General features: G+C 46.6%; 1 protein-coding gene across 1 annotated transcript; it reads left to right on the top strand.

Moving 5' to 3' along the window:
- Positions 1-18,462: 18,462 nt before the first annotated feature.
- On the top strand, positions 18,463-23,960 carry LOC308057803 (olfactory receptor 14C36-like). The gene has a single exon (XM_080411847.1). It carries the CDS (start codon positions 21,079-21,081, stop codon positions 22,012-22,014), a length of 936 nt encoding a protein of 311 aa, XP_080267973.1. The 5' UTR covers positions 18,463-21,078; the 3' UTR covers positions 22,015-23,960.
- The last annotated feature ends 980 nt before the right edge of the window (positions 23,961-24,940 follow it).

Here is a 24,940-nt window from a genome sequence, read left to right as displayed (position 1 = left end):
GTATTCTCCTTAAAAAAACACAACACAACAACAAAAGAAATAAAACCAAAGATCACTCAATGTTATCTTATAATAAAACTAATATAAACCAATAAAACAAAATAAAAGCTATTCTTCTCCACTCCAAAAGGGCATCTAACAGGTGTTGAACACTGCCTAGACAGTTGACGTAGTAAGTGTTTTTAACTCAGAATTAAGGTTGCTAAATTGAAACAAACTCTTACAAAATACCGTATTAAGCAAAATACGAGATCAGAAATCTAGAATACACAAAGTTAGGGTACATGTCTCCACAGTCTGAACTTTGCCCTCAGTTATTAAACTAGCTAGAAGAAATAAGCTAGAAGAAATACAGGTGCGCTCATTGTTACCAGCACCTGTAATAATGACGACAGATCTAGCTCAAACAACTTGGCAGAGCTGTGTGATGCAGAACCACACGTGAACCACACATTTCTGGTTGGGAATCTCACCCCACCCCATCCAGTCATTAAGACATTAAGTTATAATGTGTTGCTTGCTTTTTAGAGCCCTCTGCTGCTGCCCTGCATGTATTTTGCAGGCAACCATTGGGCAGACTGGTACATTTCCATGATCATGTGGCAAAAATCTGTAGCTTAAAAAAAAAAAAAAAAAAAAAAAAAAGGCCAAACAACCTAGTTCTATTTCTATTTCGCTGAGGCAGTACAGGCCCAAAGTTAAGCACCTGGAATTTAGCTTTAGACAGAAAAATTTTCTCAATATCACCTGTTCTAGAATATTCATCTCCTCTGCAAATACCTTATCCATCAATAACCTAAAGATGAATGACTGCTCAGAGTCTGCAATGTTTCCTTCTGTTAAGGGGAAAAAAGCTTTTGAAAACCATTATGTGTGAGTTTACAGAAGGCAAGAGGTCACACTTGGTAATAAGATAGTCTTTCCAAAAATCACGCTCGCCACCTTGAGTCTGTCATTACTCAATGTTGAATATATAACAGGCTATGTGTATACATATCAATAGAAACATACATACATTCCTTGACAAAGTTGTATAATAACATTTGAAAAGGCCTGTGCAAATACAGTAATGGAGTACTCCAGGGAGAACTAGTTCCCTCCAACACACCTCCTGCACTTGCTGGATACCCACTTGACTCTTTTTTTCTTCTTTGAAATGTGCTGTCTGGATGTATTGCTTCAGTACTATTAACAAGGCCATGTGAAAAACACGTGGCTAGCAGTGCCTTTTGTCTGATGTCTGAACCACAACTCCTTCCCAGGCACAAAAACAAAGGAGGCAGGCTGGCTGTAGGTCACTACCTACACCAGCTAGAATCCAAGTCTCACAAGTGATGATGACCTCTCTATTCCTGGTGACATTTACATAATAGTAAATTTCCAGGAAAATTAGTGAGCAGCCTTAATGAAGTAGTGAGAGAAGGGAAGATTTCTCAAGTAAGCATTCTAAACTGGATATTCCACCGAACAACTGCTCTAGAAACAATTCTGCAAGTTTCATTATTTAAAAAGAAGAGAATAATGAAGAGCAATACCAGGCGGGGGATGTAGAAACCAAATTGCAGTGTTTGATAAAGAAAAAACAAATAACATGCATATTGGGATAACCATTATTAAGAAACTGTTACTAGCCTACGTGGTGAAAGAAGTCTAGACACTCTAACTAGCAGTTCTGCAAAGGACCTGGGGTGCTGCAGTGCCCAGTAAGGCACCTTGGGCTACACTGGGATGAGCGTGGCCAGCAAACTGAGGAAATTTCATTCCCCCTCACTGCTGAACCTGTACTTCCAATGCTGTGTCCAATTTTAACCCTTACAGCTGCGTGTGTGGAAACTGAAGAGCAGTCATACTGCACAGCACCCCTTTCAGATTCCTTTTTATCACTGTGTTTATAGAATCTTACACACCGACTCTTCAGTAATCTAATATAATAGGTAATAATATTTTCATCCAAACAGCATCAGCCTAGCCCACACAAGTCTGGTTCCCAAGCTATCCCTTCTTTTTATTGTTTGGTCTTTTAAGTGAACATGTTTCTGATCATGGATTCACCGCACCTGTGGACAGACCCTCCACTCAGGTCTAATACTTCTGCAACTTCAGAGTCCAAAACATTGTTTGGCAGAGAATCAAACAAAGCTACCAAAGCTGACAGGTGTGAAAGTTTTGCCTTTTCATTTCAGTTACTGAAAAACGCCAAAACTGCTGCATCTCACTACTTACACGACTTACGAGACACTGACTGGACTATACCTATACCCAGCTGGAACCATGATGGGAAGCTGAGGTACTAAAACTAGCAACTCGCATGAATGGGGTTTGCTGGATTAACCTTCCCCAAAGAAAGCAAGCGTTTCAGCCTTCACATAGGTATGCTGCCAAGGAGACTGAACAAAATTGGAGGCAAATTCCTCTTGATCAATCGTTACAGACATGTTCTATTTCCACTTTAAGAAGCCAATAAAACATTTCTTAGGAGTAGGAGTGGAATAGAATATGCCCATGAAAGGCCAAAGCCTGTAAAGTCTAGGACAGAAATTCACTGAGGTTGAGAGGGCAACACTGGATCTGAACTATTGAACATACAAACTCTTTTCATGTAAAGAACTGCTCTTTAATTTGCTGTCTTTTAGGAAATCGGGAAAGCAGAATGAAGCAGGTTTCTACTAAACTGTTACTTGTATGAGGAAGACAGTTCAAGGCTCAGTGCTGGTCACAAGAGTAATTAAATGCTGGGAAATACCTGAACGAAACAGAAAACAAAACAGCAAACATCTTTGTGTCACTGTAAAAATGTTCTCTTCATTCCAGAAGAGGATGTACTAGAAAAAGTTGAGAACAAATCCAACGCTAACCAGAGGTGCAGAGCAGCTGCCACGCAGAGGAAACTACATCAGGGCTGTACAGTCAGGAAAGAGGACTACTGAGGCAGCTGTGATAAGCGATGCGGAAAGTCACAAGTGACATGCAGTAAGCAGCCAGGGATGACAGCTGAATGTCCCTTCTGAGACGGAAATGGGGAAGCATCACATGAAACTACTAACAGCCACGCACAAAAGGAAGCTCTTCGTGCAGGAATAGCTCGTGAGCAAAGTACCAGCTTGGTCAAAAGGTCCTGTATGCTAAACCCGACAGTTTCAAGGGCTGACTTCAGTCCACAGAGCGGAAACCTAAGATGAAGTACACAGTATCATCGCAAGGCCTCGGGCTGAAAGTAGCTGGAAAGTATAAGCAGGAATGCCCTGTTCTGTTCGCGGGCCTTGTTCTTGCTCTTCCCTACACATCAGATTACAGCTGTTGTTTTGAGACTTGACACTGGGCAAGACAAAAGAGCTGTTTTGATGCTCTTGTACAAACAGTGGAGGAATTTGCTCCCCCTCTGCTCCTATAGAGAGGAATAGAGCGGTCTTCTGTGCGCGCCCACTGTTCTGTCATAAGCTTGCTCTAAAAAACATGGTACCAACAGCCACTGAAAGCCTGAGTGCTTCCGGATTCAGGGATGAGGAAGAAAACTGTGCTGGAGCCTGAAGTGAGGAGTACAGGCACAGAAGCCTCCTCTGAGAGTTCTGCACCTGCCATGACCGCAGGCTCTGGACAAGCAGGGTGTTAAGTTAACCTTCCCTCTCCTGAGTTTGGGAGGAGGAGACTAGTTAAAGAGTAGTTCTAACAGGAAGAGGGAATCTGTCAAACAAAACGCTGAACAGTCCCCGAATTGCTCTTCAATTGCTCAAAAAGTGAGGCCAGTTATTTAACCAGTTACGGTCCAGGACCAACATCAGGATTCTCACAAATATACAAAACCTCCCTCCCAAACAACTACGTGGTTCATGCACTTAATTCCCCCAGTTCTTGACAAGGAAGTTCGGGTCACGGACTCCAAAGGCCTTCAACAAGGGACAACCTGTCATTCTAAAAATGCAGTTCAAAAATTCTCGAAACTGACAACATTTAAAGTGCGGTCAACGCTTAATATAATGAGTGGGCACCAATTAAGGAGTACTGCCAACTCTATGCACTAGCACAGGGATGTGCTCTTCCCTACACAGTACGGAGCAGAACAGTCTAGTCTAGGCTTGAGCTATGCAGAGGCTTGATCAGAATACACATCCCTTTCTAGAAAGATACCCAAGAGGAAGATGACTAATCTTTATAACGCTGAAAGCAACAATGGGAGGTTTGCACCAGCTGATGATTTCCGATCTAGAAACTTCAGCGAAGGCGTCAAGCTACCGACAGAACAATAAAACAGTAGCTTCAATGCATACACAAAAATGAGATTTTGAGTGCCTACATGCAAGGTAGGTCTCATGCAGCAGAAACAGATGCAGTCAATCTCCTGAGTTTACTTTGTTTTCAAAACAAACCAAAAAAAGCGCAGAGCATGCATTTGCTGCCTTAACAGAGTAACATCTAGAATGCCCCTCACTCCTCATGAGACTTACAGTTTTACATACAGGGAAGACCAGGTACAGGTAGACTGAAGTACAATTACGACTTGTTGTACACCACAAAGTATAAACCAATGAAGATGCTTTATACCATTCAAATGTCAATAAACTATACTTTCCACAGAAAACAGAACTTAATACCTATTTATCAGAAACAATCTAACCGTTTATCTAAATTTAAGCAAAAATCTGCCTCCAGTGGCAATTCTCAAAATACTCTTCTTTGTTGGAGATTAAAGACGGTATGTTACAACCTAAAAAAAGCATCCCCTTCATCACCACGAATACACCTGCACTACGCATGTTTCCCATGCAAATGAGCACCCTGACTTGGCCAACAGGCTGACACATGTCATGCTCATTACCATGGGATACTTTTTCATTCCGTCTTCTTTTTTATATCTTGCTTTACCAAGCAAACCCTTCACTGTCCATTAACAGCTTAATTAAAGAAGCCTTCAGTTCTTAAGCAGGCAAGAATATTGAAAAGCTATCGGTCCAGACCCTAGCATTACTATCAAATATAGTTAGCTCAAGAAAGATGTTGATTTATCTCCCTTTACCCCTTACCTGCTCTGGACTGAACAATTCTCCCTGAAAAAAACATGAGGGAGAACTCAGCTAGGCGGTGATCTGGTTCTTTGCTCTGTTTTTCATCTGCTTCCTGTGCGGTCAGAAGTTCTTGTAGTATTTTAGCAGCAGCAGCAGTTTCTATAGACAGAGTGGTATCGGCAGCACAAAGAATGTCAGAAGGCTGTAATGGAGACAAATTCAGTGCTCCATCTGCTTCCGCCAGAAATGATGTGTCTTAAGTTACAGGAGTGAGACGTTCTGGCTGGCTTTCCTCAGTTGAAGGTGTGTAACTATTAACAGGCAGTGCCTGATTTTCATTAAGCTCCAGGATTGAATACTGGCTCTCTACAGGTGCCACTTCCACCTTTTCAGCTTTGCATGATGAATGCACCTCATCGGCAACCTGAAACATGGCTTCAAGACTGCCTTCTGCCTTCTTGTTTTCTTCAGATATATTACATAGCCAGTCAGATGGCATCAGTTCAGCTTCGTAAGATGACTGCATTGGAGGATTCTGGAAAAAAACAAAATACAGTGAACTTTTGTATCAAAAAATTACCATGACAGGATGTGTATTGATTCTGTTTATCCATTTATCCAAAAGCTTGAAAGATTGTCTGTTATTCTCAGTTAAAATAGCAAGCTTAACCAGAAGAAAAAAAAAAGAAGCTACTACTTTGTCTTGGTTTTCATTAACCACCTTGCTCTTGGTGCACTTGCTTTCTTCTATTCATTGTCTATCCTGGAGAGAAGGTTACTTTCCAGGAGCTGGTGTATGCCTGCAGATGCATTGTCTGCACACCCTTTGGACCGCAGGTGTTAAATATACCCAAGCATTCAAATCAGAGACTTCTGGTCTTAGTAGGACCTGTGGGGGTACATTAGAACCACCCTCTTCACGTGCCACATATGTAATAGAAAATGAGAGAGAAAATCCACCTGCCTTCAGTTCCTTCTGAAACTCAAGCATTCCTGTTGTGTATAAACCACAACATTTTTAAGCAAAAGAAAAGGGTCCATATGCTGTAAACGTGCATATGGACAACACAACTTGAGGAACTCACCGCTTCTTAACCAATAATACCGTTTTCCTCCTCAAATGATTGTCCATAGGCACATCTACACAAGGGGTGCCCCCCGGGGATGCCCCGGTCCCAGGATGAGTGGGAGTTCAAATACCGGTGAAAGCAAATACTGTAAAACTGCCCTGCCTGTCACAGCCTCATGTCTGGACTCTCCTGTCACGACAGTGTCCCACAAAGGCACAACTCAAAGTCTGCATCAATCTGCATAAAAACCCGACAGAATTTCAGGTCAGAAACACTTCTTGTAGAACCTACAGCGACTGCCTTTGCCATCACAGATCAGGTCTGAACACTACTAACATTTTTCACTGTAATGACATCACAGGATGACAGGACACAATCAGCAATCCAGTGATGATTTTTTAAGTAGAATTTATATATAATGGATATATATCAAGTATATCGTTCTGTTTAAAACAGAACAAAGACAATGAAAGAGTTTTTTCAAAAGCAGCAAGTCCTACCCAAGTGAAATGATAGATGACATTTTAACAGCCAGTGTCTGTACTGCTACTTCTTCTGGAGGCGACTCAGTCAAAGGACACTAGAAGGGTCATTTCTTCTGACAAATACAAGTCATACATGTTGAACAGAAACTCAGGTCTATTTAAAATACAGCCTTCTTTTGGAAGAGATCCAGTACGAAGGATTAGTCCTTAGTACCTGACTATCCTTAGACCTTCTAGCTGAGGTCATGGTTAATGAAAAGCTACTTCCAGAGACGAGTAAATTAGAGAATGGGAAGCTACAGGATCACCTACTAGGAAAGCCGTATCAGATCAAATGCCAGTGAAGGACTTGGTCTCTCTCTGATGGAGATACCACAAAGAGATGAGATCCCGTCTCCTGGGTGTGTGAAGTCAAGTCCTAGTGTGGATTCGTGTAGATGTGCCAGTTTGTAGATAGCCACACACTGTGGAGGGTGGGGGGAAACGGAGGGGAAAATAAAACGTGGAATTTGAGAAATTTAGGTTAAGTTAAGCAAAATCTTTTCATTAAAGGCTAAGCCACCTTTATGTTTTTATGAGATAGGTTCAAACATTATTCCTCTCATTTGATATTTTTTTTTCAGTTCTATTTTTTTTTAATGTTAACAAGGTGTTTAATTTCTGTTGCATTGCTTGTTTACTGTCGTAAGTAGTCAGGATTTTAAGTAGATCTGGGTTACCAAACCGTCCAGGAGTAAGATCATCCCTGCCAAAAACCAACCAACCAACCCACCCATACTGAATCTTTTTCTGCCTCTTCTTAGGGGACCTCAGCTTGAAGCTGTTATAGCACATATTGTCCTCTTGGATGCACTACAGGATCTCGTATGTATTTCCAACAGGAGAAGGTGGCCACGCAAAGGTACAATTTAAATCCTTTTAGTTCACCTGGAGAAGATATGACAGACGAGGATGGGGGGGGGGGGGAGGCAGCAACGAAACAAGGAAAACTGATAAATATTGAGAAGTCAGGGCTTGAAAGACTAATAGTTTGCTGGTCATTCGAGCTCAAGAGGAAAAATGGTCTAACTTAGCAAAAGTGGTGAAAGAGAAGATGGGCATTTCACTTATAAGATTAGCATAGTGTGTGCAGGAATTAAAGCACAACCACACCTTTTCAGGGACTGCTAGGACTACACAAATCTGGCTTGAGTGCTTGGGCAATCGGAATTAGTTCAGACTTGATTTCTTTTTGAAATAACATGGCTGATTATCATTCCTTATTACAAATAATAAGGACTGCTTTTAAGGTCAGAAAGTTGTTCTTCTTTTTTCTTGCACGTAAATTCCGTTTCCCGTTACCTCTTGCTTCAGTTCCACAAGGAAATACTGACAGCTTAATAACCATGGTAATAGCAATAATCAAACAGCAGGGCTGCTATTAAAAAAAAAAAAAAAAAAAACAAAACGAGGTGGGGGCAGGAAAAAAAAATATTGCTGAAATCCAATATGTAGCCTCAGGTCACATCTATGATAAAGCAGCAGGGAAGTATTGAGCTAATGGTTGTGAGCTGCCAGCACTGCTGTTGCAGAAGATAGCAGGAGGTCTCTCAAAAGACTCATTCCTACCCAAGGATACTGATTCATCACACTAATCCAAACCCCACTTAAGAGAACCCAAATGAAAAACGGGTAAGAAGTTGTACCTGCGCTCCCTGTTTTGTAACCAACTGTGATAAGAGTGTAATACAAACCTCTGAAACCCCGATTTCAGAAACCTGGTGAGATACACCATCATCAGCCACCATGTCTGGGTATAACCACCTATGTCCCCTTGCCATTCCACGCAGTAATTCTCTGTAGCTTTTCCTGGAGAGCAAACTGCAGCCAACCAACCAGTTAGTTACCGGCCTGGTCTGCCCATGTTCCAGTCAGGGTCACCTAACACTTTCAGCAGCTCAGGTGCGTACTGTACAAGCCCAGCAGCTGGCCTCCAAGACCCAGAAACTCCACCTGTCTTAATCTCTCCTAAACTTAAAAGTGATGCGCTCTGCAAGACCCAGTAAGGAACAGCACAAGGTTTAAGCTTCCTTGTCCAAGAGTGCCCGCTTTTCCTCTGAGACCACAAAGCACCGTCTGGATCCAACAGAAACGGGGCTGGTAACCAGCTTGCTGACTACTAGTGCGCCGATGCGGTTCCCTGTCTTCGGGACTGGTCCAGCAGTTTTGTATAGGCTTTGCCACTCCTATCTAGCAGCACACAGCATGACCAAACAGCCTAAAACGCCCCGTAAACCATGCTTCAACAGCATTGCACTGAATTCCTGCAACTGGTGGAAGGTATTGAGTGGAATGATAGGAAATATACCATGCAATAGTTCTATTTTTTGTGAAGAACAATAAAAATGCTTAGTCAGACAGGGCTGATGAATTTTACCGCTTTTGAGGATTTGTGCAAGTGGTTACTGATGGATGATCGATACACCAGCAGGGCAGGATGCTCAATACTGCAGCTTGCCACATCCCCCAGCAGAAGTCTGGGGAAGTATATGCCCCAGAACACACAAAAGGCAAACTGATTATTCCCCACAGCTCAGCAAGAACCGCAGGCAAACTGCTGTCTTCTGTACCACCTGCACAGCCTGTCACCACGTTCCAGGAGAAATGACCTATGCTACGCTAAGACTCAGAAATCTCTAGAAGTCCTGTTGATCCACGCGGTACGATAGCTGTGTTACCCTGCTCAGAGACAGCCGGTTACTGACCTGGTGGAACTGATACAGGGCACCGCTCGCCTTTGGCCTTCTCACGCTATTTAATAAGCTATTTAATTGTGATTTCCCATCACTCAGACGGATCCTCACGTCCTGGATGAAAAAAGCAGCTCACAATGAAAGTGAGAGGACAGAGATGCACTGTGCGAAAAATAAATACTACAGTATCGACGGCATGACTGGCTGTTGGCTATTTATAGCCTTACACTAACGTGTTATCCTGGCCATAACCTGCCCATCGTGGATAAGCTTATTTTTTAAAAATGTCATGAATAAAAGACAAAGGTTGATATTTGCAAGACAGGAAACTGGATGATCAAGCTTGGGTAGGTCAACCCTTTTTCAACACACATAAGCATAACTTGCTTCGCTTGTCCTCTGTGAGGGGGAAAAAAGTATATGCGTTATGCTGTAATAGAAAAGGAAGCTCTTGCATTCTTACTTCAGATCTTCTGATACCTGATAAGCCAGGCCCTCCAAATAAGGTGCAGTTTCCACTAGAATTACGTAACGCATTTACAGGAAGTACTGGATTTATCTTTAATAAGAGATCTCTGAGGTGGGGCCCATTCCAAAAAGTCACCTTAGTTTTTCTCGTTCATCAAATGAAACTCAGGACTGCAGGAAGCTGTCCGGGACAAAGAAGTGGAGCTGCTTCTCAGTATTTTCATAATATTAAAGAATCTCTTTTTGTCCAGGCAAGAACATTCTTCAAATACAAATGCAGGCTCATTAACTAAAGGTGATTCTGGTGAAGTCAAGCAAAAAAACACTCCACTGATGAGGACACCCACTATGCTGCTACCCTGAAACCTAACCTGAATTACAAAACTACCCGTTTAACATTCAGTGGCTCTTTGAAATAGGTATTTGTAAACCACATCACTTTCACTTTATCAAGCAGATCAGTTTTCAAATTTATGTCCTTAATTTCACACGTGTATAAACCTGCAGTTCATTCATACAGTCTCCTTCGCTTTCACCTCCTTTCAGTAGGCTACGCTCACCTGGACAAAGCTGTCGTGGGTGCACGCTGAAGCAGTAGGACCAGCACAGCCAGCCAGAGGATCTGTGTGGGCTGCTGCTGAACAGCTCTGTGGTGTGGCTGCAAGAATTCAAACACAGCTATCAGACCGCCAGAACTTGTGTCTGGTGTGCAGAGTTCTATTGCTTACTTTGATTAAACATTTCAATAATCACACAGTAAGCGAAATTCCAGAAATTTATTGTTACCTCCCAAGTGACTTTAAGACCAATTTCTTAATCTTAAAAATATTTAAGGTATGTATAGATATATTAAAAATATATATTGTAAAATTGGTAAAACACACACATACCTGCAGAAACTTCATAATCACAGTCTTTTGTGTCTTAATATCACCTCTTTGATTTGGCTGCTTGAGTTTCTTGTCACAATACACCGTAGAAAGCGTATTCACATAGCTGAGCCTAGGTGTTCATACAGACATACACACTTGTGACCATGTGAATTTTAAGACTTACAAAGAAAATGAATTATCTTAACCGAGAGTGTATCATTCCGAAGAATATCATGACTACTCCTAAACTACCACTCACCAGGAAGGTTTTCATATGTAAATGAACCCTACAGGCACAGATGTATTCAAAAGGCGTGATTGGACTTGCACTGCCAGGTGGCACCAATAACTAATATGTCTCACATGGTCTCTGTGACTGATTTTTCATTATTAGACACTCTCAGATAATAAAGCTTCAACGCATTTCTTTGACGCGATTCTACTACTGTCAAAGGTTTTGCAGATAGCTGAAAGTAAACAGAACTAAATCCTTAAACTAGTTACGGTCTAAGGCTAGTGGGGAAAAAAAGACTTAGATGAGCATATTTTATTTTACTGACTTTTCAATAAGAATCCTAATGAAAAACCAGTGAAATCTTTTTGTCACGGAAGTTAACAAACAAGTTTGAATACACATAAAAAGAAATCTTTTCAGAAAGTTCTACTTTGATTTCATTTAATGGGACTTCAAAAGTGAAATGAAAAGAGTCAAGAATAAGATTGAAAATACATTCTTTAGTTCTCTCACTTATTAAATACGTATCTTAAGGTTAACTATCCCTTTCCAAACAAACTAATCTTGCTGCTATGCTCTCATGATGAAGGAAACCAGACTTTTTCATGTGGACATCTGAAGAAACACGATTTCAGCATTCTGTATAATATACAGAAGAAAGGATAGTGGAGAGATTAAGAGATACACAGGCACAGAAGTAAAACCACTGAGACAGTCCTAGAGTGACAGTGAAAATTAAAAGATTTATCATACTCCAGTGAAATGTCACTTACACTCTCAGAAACGCCAATTAATTCCCTGGAGTTTTCATACGCCTCAGATTCCCTAAGTTTCTGTATTTTAGTTTTGATTACACCTTGCAAAGTTTGGTATGTTTTCACCGCGTTCTCACACCCACCTCCCACCCCAGAAGATTCAACCTGAGGAACATAGCCAAGTTATCCTTTAAACTTAAAGCAACAAGTGTCATCCAGTGAGAGAGATCTACATATTCATGTCTAAATCTACGCTGGTCTCCCTCAGCTCCCCTACAGGCAGTACTTCAAAACAGGCACTTCCAGGACACCAGTAATCTCACCCCAAGACAAACTCTAAACCAAGCAACGTGAATTGCACCCAAGACACCCCTTTCCTTCCCTTGACTACGGAAGAGGGCTGGGGCCTTAGCTGAGATAGAGACAACTACAATTCATCATGATGAGTTTCAGCCTATGCTCTGTAACAACGGAAACACAAAGCGGGGACCACCTCTCACCTTAATTAAGCAAGTATTCTGGATGAGGCTTGGAGCAACCTGGTCTAATAGAAGGTGTCCCTGCCCACAGCAGGGGGGTGGGAACTTGCTGATCTTTAAGGTCCCTTCCAACACAAACCATTCTGTGATTCTCAGGACACCTGCTCCTGGGAGAAGACTTAATAGTTAGCAGCTGGTAAGGCAGGCTCCACACTTTGGCCACCACAGTAATCTTTGCATAAGGGGCACAAGGCAAGGAGCATGTGGCAGAAGTTGCCTGTCTCTTAAACATTTAAGTGTGTCTACAAGAAATGCCCAGCTCCTCAGAACCCTTCCTTGACAAAAATGACGTTATGGAAACTAGTGATTATTGTCCGAAATGTTCTCAGCAGAGGTCTCAGAAGAGATGCACAAAAGATGTAATGATTTCACTGTGTAGGATTTCTAAACAGAGATAGATAGCTGTCTTTGTGAAGGTGCGGTTGCCAAAGGAGGAGCAGGCAGAAGGAAAGAATAATACCTGAGCTTTAGGTTGTTCAAGGAAAGAGTCACTGTTCTGAATTTCAGAAGTTTTAGGGAAATTAAACAAAAACACCACAAAACAACAACAAACAGACCACCACTCCCCAGAAAATAACCTATCATATGATTTTTCCAATTCAAAGTAAGGGCAAGGAAAAGAACAGTAATTTGCTTCAACTCCTCTTCTGAAGAATAAAAACACTTAAGTGAGACTGATTTATTTTGTAATCGAGTGATTAAGTGAGACTGACAATTGTGGCAGAAATAATTTAGAAAAAAGAAAGGAGCCAAGACACTTGTACTTTCTAGTCTTCAGTGCATAAAAAAATACAACATAAAGAAGCTAAGCAAGAAAAAAAAAATAGATACAAAAATAGTACGAGCAGAATGAAATATTCTACACCAGGAGTCCTCAAACTATGACCCGCGGGCCAGATATGGCCCCCCAGGGTCCTCAATCCACCCCCCCTTATTTACAGAACCCCCACACCACCACCACCCTGCTGAGGGTTGAGGGGGGAAACCAAGCAGACACAGATGACTTCCTGCCAGCTAATCTGCATGCCGGCCCCCTGTTTAAAAAGTTTGAGGACCCCTGTTCTACACAATACTTTTGACTGATCTTTGAGTTTAAAACCTTAACCTGGAAAAACATGAGACCAAGGCCTAGGATACTACTTCTTAACAAGGTCTCAGTGCTTTAATATCATTGTCCAAGTTTTGCTTAATTAAAAAAACAAAAAATGAAAGTTAGCCTGACACTGACTAGTTTTGGACAAGTGATTTTCTCCTCGCCCTTTAACCTGAACAGAAAGGCTATCCAGGAAATCACCAGGGGACACACAAAATCTGGAGGAAGGACTGAAATACCAAACAGAAACTCCTTTTGCTTTAAAGGTCCATCTTCTTTTTAGACTTGACACTTTCTAATTCTCACTTGAGATATACACATGGCAGAGTATTGTAGAAAAATATTTGAAAGTCTCACTTTAAAATCTATTTTTGAAAAGCAAATGCAGAAATTTATTTTCATACCTGTTGGATAACAGGCTTGTGAGTACGGCACTGAAGATGCAGAGCTGCTGCAATTTGCAATGGATGCGGCAACGCTTTGAGTCCCTTGCTGAAGTGGCGGAAGAGAAGCCACAGGCTGGAGTGTGTACGTGGCTCCTGTTGGAAGTGTCTGGAGTACAGGAAAGGCAGCCCCTTTATCTGGAAAAGCTGGGCAAGCCCCTCGCCCTGGCAGCAACCCAAGTGGTCCCTGCTGGATCCAAGTGGAAGGGACTGGAGTCGGATCTAATCTTTGTGCTGGTAAAGTGCTGGGGGCTTGGCACGAGGTTGCCATGTAGGAGTAAGGAGAGAAAACACCTTGACCGTAAAGTTGATGAAACTGCCCTACAGTCAGCAGTCCTGCAGTGGGTACAAATTAAAGTGAAACAAGTGTTAAGGAAAGGAGTTTTCACAGGCAAAGAAAGGCAATATGAAGAGCCAAGGCTCTGCAACGTTATTTGGGAAGACTACCTTTGCTCCAGCACACTTAACCCAGAAAGGAGACTGTACTCTTAGACCCGAGCATGCAGTAACTGCTGTGTGGCACACGAGTGAAGCGCCAACACAGGTGTCTGCGTAGCATTCAATCTCCTTAAACTGGCAGTAACGAGTTACCCATATTTAGAAATGTGCTATAAATCAAAAAGTGTAGTAACTTACTAAACCAAACAAAAGCAATTTTGAAAGTACCGTGTGTTAAATCAGACAATACATTTTTAAAAAGGGACATCATAAAGCAAGATTTTACCAAACTCCACTACTGACAGTTCACAAACAGCTAAGGGAAGGGCAATGTCAAAATCCTCCAAAGGACTTTGCAAGTAGTTTATGACAAGTCATTTATTTGGTCAAGAAAAAAAATTCAAAGCCAATTTTTTCTCAGTCAGCTCAACTAGTTCAGTGCAGACTAAAATATCCCAGACTTTGCCATTTTGTTATTTCCTAGATAGTCCTTTTACTCTTCTCTATTATTTTACAGTTTCCTCTCTCAGACAGTGACTTTTTCATGAAATGGTATTTGCTTTTATACCATGACAGCTCGATTTCTGTTTTGGTGATTTTGTTGAAACACTGACAGTAACACCCCGAACGCCTGTGCTCATTGATTTCTCTAAGAACTACTGCATTTGTGACTCCCCTGCAGGACTGCATTTAGCCATGAGAATTACAAGTTTCAGGATGGTTCACATCAACAGGGTTTATCTAGAAGCCAGGCTTTCTCAGACCTGTAGTTTCCAATTCTCACTCAAAAGGACTTTTTTTTTTAAATAGCCTCACATTTACCTCTTGCACTCCTCTGATGAAAGCTAATTCAAGAAATCAGTAACATACAGTCATTATTCTGCAAGTTCACATTTGACCATTAAGAATCACTAAATAAATACCAGCTGACCCTGAAAATTTGCTAAGACTTAATGTATAGGACTGTTTATTTCCTGTTCAGTACTTTCACCATTTATAAACAGAGAAGGAACAGGGGTATGAAAATCCTTTTGTTTATATTTTACCTTTGGATAGGGACATGAAGATTATCTAGTTCTAACACATAGACAAGACACCACAGGATGCCAAGTTACCAACCTCCTGTTGCTGTACAGGAATTGTTCCTGAATGTTTAACACAGTGTTACATGCTGCAAGACACTGGGAACAGACTGACGCTTTGCAAGCAAAAGTATCTCTTATCTATCAAATTACCTCACATTTACAGCAAAGACGTGTCCCTAAATAGTCAGTACAGAGCACAACAGTGCATTGTCAGCCTGTCAGAACTTGACTGCATAGAAACCCCAATGTTTTCCTTGTTCTGTCTTTCTAGAAAATGAGACTCCTAGAGCAAAAACTCTGAAACTGCAGCCATCAAAACAGAGGACAAAAAATGAAAAAGTCATCTCTTTCTAATAATTTCCTTTACCAGTGGTCTGCATTACATCAGACGAACCACATTTCATTGAAGTCTGCAATGACTCATCTTAGCGTTAACAACGTTCACATCAAATCATTAATTTAAATGCTTCCTAGCCTCCCTACTGAAATAAGTTCCATCCCTTCTCCGATGCTTCATTTTGTTTTCTTGGTATTGCACGTGCAGTTCCACACACATCACAGAAAACACCACTTGAATTAGATGACAGTTCCTACCCTGACACAGTAACCAAGAGTATGGTGATACCCTACTCTGCTCTAAATGCCATCTGGTGCTGCAGAGAGCAGTACCATCAGCTGCTTCTCCCCTTCTCCTGGTCGCACAGTCCTGCTGCTTCTCCTACACTGCGCCTTACAGCTCTGCACCCATGGGGTGCATCACCCGGGTCCAAGAGCCAGCCACAAAAAGGCTATTAAAGTCTTCTCCGATCATTGCGCTGAACCAACATGTTGCTGTATCAGCTGCAAGGAAGATGACAGTTAACATGCCACCAAAGGAATGAGAAGCAGGAGTGCTCTTCTGGCAGCAGCCCACAGTCAGAGCAGCCCAAGAGCACTGCAAAGCAAGATATTCACATCTTCCTTACACAGCACCAACTACAAAGCTTTCGGGCCGATACAAAATGTGTGAAATAATCCTGAGGGCTCAGACTTGTCTTGCAAAGAAGGTTAGAAAGAAAGAAAACATGTTCTAGGGCTTTTCAGCAGTATTATTTTCTAATTAGCTCTCACCTACTCATGCAGTCCTTTTTAAAAACTGTGTAGCTTGTGAATTCTTTTTCAGGAGACAACTGACAAAAATCTTACTACCAGGTCTTGTCTCCTTTGCACATAACTAACAGGATGCTCTAGTGATCACTTCACACGACTCACTGTTTCGCACACATTTAATGACAGCTTATTAAGCACCCCTACTGATGGGCATCCTTACTGACGGGCAAGAAGCGGTAACGTTCATCTGGTAGATCTGTGCCAGCACCACAGAGATCGGGCAAGGGTGTTCTTAGTGTAGTACGCAATGGAGACTGTACTATAGTCTACAGACAGCCTGAAATACATGTGAACCATGCTACTCATGCTTACTGGCAGCAGATCTACCTGCATAAACAACAACAGCTTCCCTACACCAGGTGAACTGAGATGCCACCGGCAAGGACAGGTAACCCTTCTCCCTCAGGGGAGTGCTGATTTTCAAAACCCTTGCCACCCAGCGCTTCTCAAAAACCCACCAAGGCCCCACACGGCCCACTCCGACTCACCAGGCCTGTTGGCATGGCTGAGCATCGAGGGCGGAAGCAGCGGTTGCCCGGCCAGTGGCATGCCAAGCAAGCGCTGGAAGCGGTGGGGTGGGCGGCTGGTCACAGCCAGGCCCGCTGCCATCTTCGCCTTGTTGCCTTTCGTCAGGCGCTTCAGGTGGACGAGGAGGTCAGGGCGGTCACGTTGAAAGTGGGGGCTGCGGAAGTGATGCAGGGGCCCGGTGCAGTTGCCACCGTTGCCTTGTCCACCCTCTGGGCCCAGCCCAGGCCCAGGCCCCACCACACTGCTCCCCGGCAACATCCCCACCTTGCAGAACCATAGAGATTGAGCTGCCGGATGAAGCTGCTGAAGTTCTTGGTCTTGAAGAAACCGGCAGCTGCCACTGCCCCGTCGCCACCCGGCTGCGCGGCGACGGCCGGCCCGGCGCCCAGCAGCTCGCACCCAAAGAGCGGCTGGTTGATGACCAGCCCCTGGCCGGAGGCATCCCAGCGAACGGAGCGGCAGCGCGGGCTGTTGACCAGCCGCCACAGTCTGGCGGGGAAGGTGTCGGCACTGACGGGGACGGGCTGCTGCGACGCGTCCGTGTCGGTAGGTGGCACCAACGCCGCGCTCAACCGCCGCCCGCGCGGCCTCCGCTTCCCCCGCCACGCGCCGAACGGCACGTGCCCCGCCTGCGAGGCGCTGCCCGCCGCGCGCGGCCCCCGGCCCTCAGCCCCGCCGCGGCGCTGGTCCGCGCAGCGCCCCGGTCCCTCGGCACGGCACGGCCGCAGCCCGGCCCCCCCTCAGCTCGCCGGCGCCCTCAGCCCCGCCACCCCCCTCAGCTTGCCGCCGCCCTCAGCCCCCCCTCAGCTCACCGGGTGCCCTCAGCCCCGCCACCCCCCTCAGCTCACCGGGTGCCCTCAGCCCCCCTCAGCCCTGCCATCCCCCTCACTCCCCCCGTCCATTCGGCTCCCCAAGTCCCCTCAGCCGGGCCATGTCCCTCAGCCCCCACCATGTCCCTCAGCCATCCCCTCCGCCCCACCAGTCCCCTCACCCCGCCGGCCCTTCAGCTCCGCTGCCACCAGCATCTCCCGTAGCTTCTGTGAGTGACCGGGTGGCTGAGGCCTGGGGCCGAAAGTTGCCGCTCGGGACAGTCCCGCCGCCAGCCCGAAGCCGTGTGCCATGGCCTCGCTTGGGCCGAAGAACACTGATGAAGACCATGATAAGTGTTCTGTAAACTGAGGGAAATGACATCCACTGCGGAGATCCTCACACACATCTGCAGGCTGTCAGGTCTGTGAGGTGTGATTTACCCTTGGGAAATCCACCTGGACAGTTACCAGCTCAGGTGCCAGAAGTGTGAAGTGAGTTTTTTTTTTTTATTTATGACACTTGATCATGCTTCACATTGCTTGGAGATTTAAATAATTCTTCTGCGCCTTAGTGCAGCCAGTCCTCTAAAGGCAAACAGGTGGGAGATGGTGCAAACGAGCTGCAGCACCCACCTGCAGAATTGAGGGGAGAAGTCTGATGTAAGGAGAAGGAATGTAAGTCCCAGGGGACAATGAGAAAAAGGCTGGTGTTGGGGGCATTCAGAGCAAGGTTGTCCATCCTGTGTCAGACCTCAAGGGACTGCATTTCCTACAGAGGCTTGGTGGGATCCTGCAAGCCAGTGGTCAAGTAACCACCTGCTGACAGTCACAGGACAGCACAGTGACAATGCTCCTTTAGGTGTCTGCAGGTTCTTTGCATCGGCATTCTAGCACAGCTGACAGATGGGCCAACAGCTGTGATGCTCACCTGGATCTGAGACCCTGCATCATTCATGTCCACCTTGGTTCTAGGAGCAAAGAAATGGTGGAGTCTCATCTCCCAGGGGCAGTGAGGCAGGAGAGCAGCAGAGTGCAGGTGCCAGGTCACACACTGGCAGGCTGTGGCCTGTGCAGAAGGAGGGAACGCTCCTTCGGGTGCCCTGGAATTGCCTCACAAGTATAAACTCCATTTTCAATGTTGGAACCGTTGGAGGCTGCTGTCCTTGCCGAGCAGGTGATCTGAGCTCTGCCACCTGCCTTGGCACTTGGTTCCCTCAGTGTCACAGCTCTGTCTGCAACAGGACGGGCTCCAGCTGCCTCTGCGTGGGCCCCTGGCTGAGGGCACTGCTGCACATCTGGGCTGAAGCCCCCCAGCTGCGGCACCAGCCCAGCTCTGCCTGGCCATAAGGCAACTGGTACCAAGTGTCCCCGAGCCCGTGGGTGCAAAGGCTTTGCTTCAGAGCAGAGACATGGCCTGGGCAAAGGAGACCTGAGTCTTTAGCCCTGAGACTATAAATCCAGAGTTACATGCCTACATTGTGTGAGAGTTACTGAAGACATCACACACCAAACCCACACATTGGAGACCTGAGCTGCTTTCCTGTGAACTTCCTTCTGTGCTGGCTGCTGAAGGGTTAACAAAAGCTGACACTCATGCTGAAATCTTTTTTCTAATCAGAGAAAAGCCATTGCTAGAAAAAAATGTCTCTGCAGAGCTGAGAGACAAGACATCAGTGAGTGCACCATCCTGCTGCCCAGCAGGTTCCCCTGCAGCCCCAGGGACACGTGGAGGGAGCCCAGAGGGGCAGAACAAGGGAGGCAGGGAGAGCTCAAAAGCAGACCTTGTTGGGAGGCTGCTGAGAGCTCCCTGCTGGAGAAATCTGCAGAGCCCTTGAGCCGGTAAGTGTGTGGCTGCAGGGCAATGCCTCTGCAGTTGCTAGCCGGGTCTGCAGCAGCTGGGGCACCCCCAGCCTGTGGGACCGTGTGGGAGCCTTTTGCTGTGGAGGAGGCCAGTGTGCTGCAGAGCAGGGCTTCCCTGCTGCAGCGTGGGAGGGCCAGGGCATGTGGGCTGCCTTGTGCCAGGGCCGGCTGCAGGGCTGTGAAGGTGGCTGTGCAGGCAGGGGTGCCCAGGGCTGTCCTTGCCAGCAGGGTCCCTGCAGCCGCGGGGGCTGTGTGCTGGGGCAGGGGCTCTGCCGCCTGCCAGGGGCAGCTCTCAGCCTGCCGGGGGGCTCCCGTGCGGCTGCGGGGAGAATGTGGGGGAGAAAGGAACGACCCCCATTAGGAAAAGGTCCCTGTTCTTCTGAGTGAGTGCTGCATGTGACAGGGTTGCTCACAGCTCCAGGTCATTTCCAAGGCGACTTCTCATGAGCACGTTCATGGCAGGGTTTTTCTGCTGGAGTCTGTTCTTGCCTGAATCTCTGCTGCCACTTTTATCTTGCTCATCTTGGTAGGAATGGAAACTTAACTGTGCAGGTCAGAGCAGGGGCTGAGATGCTGAAAGCATCACAGGGAGGTTGATGAGGGAGCTGAGCAAGTGCCTTCCCTCCCCAGCAGGCTGCAGATGAAACCAGCATCAGCTCTCCTTTTCCCTCAGGCTTTGGGGGAGCTGTTTGTTCCTGCCTGCAGACAGAGAGCGGCTGCAGGGCAGAGCTGGCACACAGGGGCTGAGCTGGGCTCTGTGAGCGCTGGCAGGGAAGAGCCCTGGGGCCAGAGAAAGAGCTGCTGGCAGGGACAGCTGCAGGCAGCAGAGCCCTGGGCAGGGAGGGGGGGAGATGCTGAGGGGAACCCTGATGCAGGGGAGATGGGGGCACCTCTTGGCCATGGTCTGCCATGCAGGTTCCTTCCCTGAGCAATGCACCTCTGCTCTCCTCTCCCACCCAGCACAGCCTTTAGACCAAGGGGTCCAGACCATTAGTAAACTTCTCATCCAGCAACTGGGAAGGATCTGGAGGGACAGAGCAGATTCCCTCATTCTCCCAAAGCCACAGACAGTCCCCTTGCCTCTCAGCACTCACTCTGCTCTCCCTGAGCACAGCACAAACCCCTCCTGACCTGACTCTGGCCGCGGCTGTTGCTCAGCACGGGTGGAGCAGATGCTGACAGGCCCTTCTGCGCTGGGAGCAGATTGGGCTGAGCCAGTGCCAGGCCAGGACTGGCCCCTGCCCCCACAGCTCCCATGAAGCCCCTGCTGCAGAGCAGGGCTCACTGCTGGGCAGCCAGCGGGCACAGCCCCTGCTCCTCACAGCACACTCGGCCAGCACTCAGCACAGCTCCAGCCACGGCTCTGAAGGGAGCTCTCCCAGGAACGGGAGAGGGGGGGACATGGGGCAGAAGGGGCGCATCTAGGAGAAATGCCTTTCACTTGGCTTTACAGAAGTATTGCCTGACTTGTCACTGGTTTTGCTCCATAAAGAGGACCCTATGGTTGGAGGCAGCAGATGTCCAACAGCAGCTCTATCACCCAGTTCCTCCTCCTGGCATTGGCAGACACGCGGGAGCTGCAGCTCTTGCACTTCTGGCTCTCCCTGGGCATCTACCTGGCTTCTGTCCTGGGCAACGGCCTCATCATCACCACTGTAGTGTGTCACAAACGTCTCCACACCCCCATGTACTTCTTCCTCCTCAACCTCTCCCTCCTCGACCTGGGCTCCATATCCACTATTGTCCCCAAAGCCATGGCCAACTCCCTCTGGGAAACCAGGGCCATCTCCTATGCAGGATGTGCTGCCCAAGCCTTTCTCTTTTTATTTTTCCTTTCAGCAGAGTATTTTCTCCTCACTGTCATGGCCTATGACCGCTTTGTGGCCATCTGCCAGCCCCTGCACTACGAGACCCTGCTGGGCAGCAGAGCTTGTGTCCACATGGCAGCAGCTGCCTGGGCCAGTGGGTTTCTCTATGCTGCGCTGCACACGGCCAATACACTGTCACTGCCGCTCTGCCAAGGCAATGCCCTGGGACAGTTCTTCTGTGAAATCCCACAGATCCTCAAGCTCTCCTGCTCACACACCTACCTCAGGGAAGTGGGGCTAATTGTGGCTAGTGCCTTCGTAGCATTTGGTTGTTTTGTTTCCATCATGCTGTCCTACGTGCAGATCTTCAGGGCTGTGCTGAGGATCCCCTCTGAGCAGGGACAGCACAAAGCCTTTTCCATGTGCCTCCCGCATCTGGCCGTAGTCTCCCTCTTTCTCAGCACTGCCATGGTTGCCTACCTGAAACCCCTCTCCATCTCCTCCCAATCACTGGACTTTGCGGTCTCAGTCCTGTACTCGTTGGTGCCTCCAGCAGTGAACCCCGCCATCTACAGCATGAGGAACCAGGAGCTCAAGGGCGCACTGAAGAAGCTGATGCAGTCAGGTGTCTCTCAGCGGCAATGAACTGACTGTGGCTCTTTACAAAATATTTTCAAGTCACGTATAGAACATCCTGTGTGTTTAACATTCCGTCTATGACAATCATGTTTTTATTTCAATGTATTTCTTAACTCCACTTCCTCAAAAGCATGAACCCAGCCTCCCTGACCCAGAGGCCTTTGTACGTGTGCCTGGGAGGCTGGTACATATGGACTCCTGTGTCATATCTCATTAATAAAAGGGTGGGTTTTTTCAATGCCTATACCTGGAGGTTGGTCTCTTCTTCCAAAGCTGAGCCCAGGAATAGGCTGAAGGAATTGCCCCCAGAAGACCATGCTGCTGGGCTTGGGTTCCCCATGGCTCAGGGCAGGAGGGCATGGGGCAGTGTGTTAGGGCATGGGCCTGTGTTGAGCCTTCGCGTGTGGGTGCCCAGTGCCCATGGGAATGGTGGGTGACCAAGAGGGATGTGCCTGGGACCATCTCCCTGGGCTTTCAGGCACCGCTGCCCTGCACAGCAGCACCGCCTGCTCAGGGCCATGCCTGAGACCACATCCCTGGGCGAGAGCAGACGTCTCTGTGTATGCCCCAGCTGGGGCAGGCTGCTGTGACCCTGGTGCAGCAGGAGGTGCCTGGGGAGCCCCCAGGCCAGCAGCCTGGTGCTGGGGACAGGGACTGGCCCCGAGGGGCTGCTAGGAGTGGGCAATCAGGGTCCCTGTGAGAGAGGAGCAGCAGACAGAGGGAGGCAATGTCCTCTGTCCCCTCGTGCCATGGCTGGCACCTGCCCTGGGACTGACTGGCAGGATGAGTCCCCTCTCTGCCCACCAGCATCTCCTGTGCCCTTGTGAGGGTCTGCGGCCATGGGGTGAGTGCCCAGAGCTCTGCAGCCCCCTTTGGGTGGGCAATTGCATGGGGCCAGCCCAGCGTGGGCTGCTGTGTCTGCCTGGGCTGAGGAGAGGGCAGGGGAGGTGGGCAGAGCTGGGGGCGGGGGCTGGGCAGGGAAGGGCCAGGGAGAGGCAAACTCCTATGAGAGCTCAGCTGTGTGGGTGTGCAGGGTGGGGGCACACAGCAGGGTGGTCCTGGTGCAGATCTGGGGGTCAATGACAAAGGAAGCAAGGCACCAGGGGAGCAAGACTGAGGTTCCTCCTCTGTGCCATGTTCTTTGGAACCTAAGGAAGCCGTCCCAGGGAAATTTTCCCCCAAGAAGTCCCAAGCAACGCTCATTTCCATGTCTGGTTATAGATCTCAGCCTCTATGAGGGTCCTTTGCTGCCTGATCACCTCTTTCCTCCTCTCTGCTTCAGTAATACCCAACTTCATCACCATTTTCAATAAAAAGAGAATCAATTTCCTACTGTCCCTTGTTACACACAAGTCCCATAGTTCTTGCCACAGTTGATCACTCAGCCAAGGTGGTGGTCAGACACCTTCAGCCAGATCAGGTGCTCAGGACTTCATTTTGACAAATATTGAGGCAGGCATTGAATGAGATCCCACCAGCTGTCCCGGGTCTAGCACATCAGTCTTGAACTCTAAACAGCTTCTCAAAGACTCCCAAATCTCTCTCAGCCTTTCCTTGTCTATAATGTCCTCCAGGTTCCAGCCATCATTCTGGACTGTGCAGGAATTGCTCCAGTCTGGCAGGGTCTCTCTTGTGCTGGGGAGCCCCACTGTGGGCTCAGCAGTCCTGATGTGGTCCTGTGGTGGGTTAACCTTGGCCAGCACCCAGCCAGCCCCCAGCTGCTCATCCACTTGCCTGACTCAACAGGACAAAAGAAGAAATTATACCAGCAGTGCTCATGGGTCATGGCCAAAGATGTGTCATCATGTCAAAATTCAATTTTATTTATTGCCAATTCAAAAATACATGAATTGTGAGAAACCAGGACTGAAACATAAAGACCATTCCCCTCACAGTTTCTCCAAGGGCCAAATTACTCCATTGCTCCCAATTCACCTACACACCAACACCCTGAAAGGGTGTCAGTAGATTTAGGGATGTCCACATTGGAGGGGATATTCAACAAGTTATGTGCATTGATTACAGATGTCAGATATGTCAATTGCTTTACCATTCTCCAATTTAAGACATACAATATCATTGACAAAACAAGACCGATCAAGACCAATATCAAAAGGACAACAATAGGGTGACACAAGTTGTTCAAGATGCCAGTAGCAGTCGGTGACCATCAGAAAAGTGTGTCCCACCATCCATGTTCTGCATCTTTTCTCACTCTTCTCAAGACACGGTGTATTTCTTCCACATTGTGATGGACAGCTATCCAGGTTTTACGTTCGTTTTCTCTAACATTTTCCAGAATCTTGATCAAGTGTTGATGCTGTAACAGTTGTTTTACCAAGGTGAGATTCATTCCCATGGATACAGGCGGCAATTCGTGAATCAGTGTATAATTAGATTTCAAGAGCTGGTGAGATGTGACTGGGGCTAAATAGGAGAAGTCACATCCAGTGATGTTCATAAAATTGCAAACGCAAAAATTGGAATGATTCTTAGCATCTACAATCACCGTATCTACAGATACAGAATTACAAGCAGTTCTCAAACATGCACAACCTTTGCCAATATATACAAGCACTGTTTCAGGGTTATCGTCAGGACGAGTCTCAAAATGACAGATATTCTGTGTAGTGTCTAAACAAATGTCCTGAGCTCTGATTGTGGTGCCTTCACAGACAAATCCTTGTTGTTCCTGCACGATAGAAGATTCCAAATCTACAGTTTGCCATTTCTCACCCACCTTTTGGGCCCATACTCTATGCTCGAAAGGATAGAGTATGGCTCCATTCTGGTTCAATCCTAAGGCAATAATGGGGTAGATTACATTTACTGACGCATGGGATATCGTCAATACAATAGTGGTGGCAATGTTTATGGTGGGGTTATAAGTAAAGTTTACCAACTTCCACCAGGATTGGAGTTTCCTCTCAAA

This window comes from Falco punctatus (genome assembly GCF_963210335.1).
Source record: "Falco punctatus genome assembly, contig: scaffold_33, whole genome shotgun sequence".
NCBI lineage: Eukaryota > Metazoa > Chordata > Aves > Falconiformes > Falconidae > Falco > Falco punctatus.
The sequence above is the reverse complement of the archived record's forward strand: the minus strand, read 5'-3'. Positions and strand labels throughout refer to the sequence as shown.

What these genes read in the sequence shown, in the direction of transcription:
- LOC308057803 (XM_080411847.1), top strand. Translation starts at nt 21,079, where the DNA reads ATGTCCAACAGCAGCTCTATCACCCAGTTCCTCCTCCTGGCATTGGCA.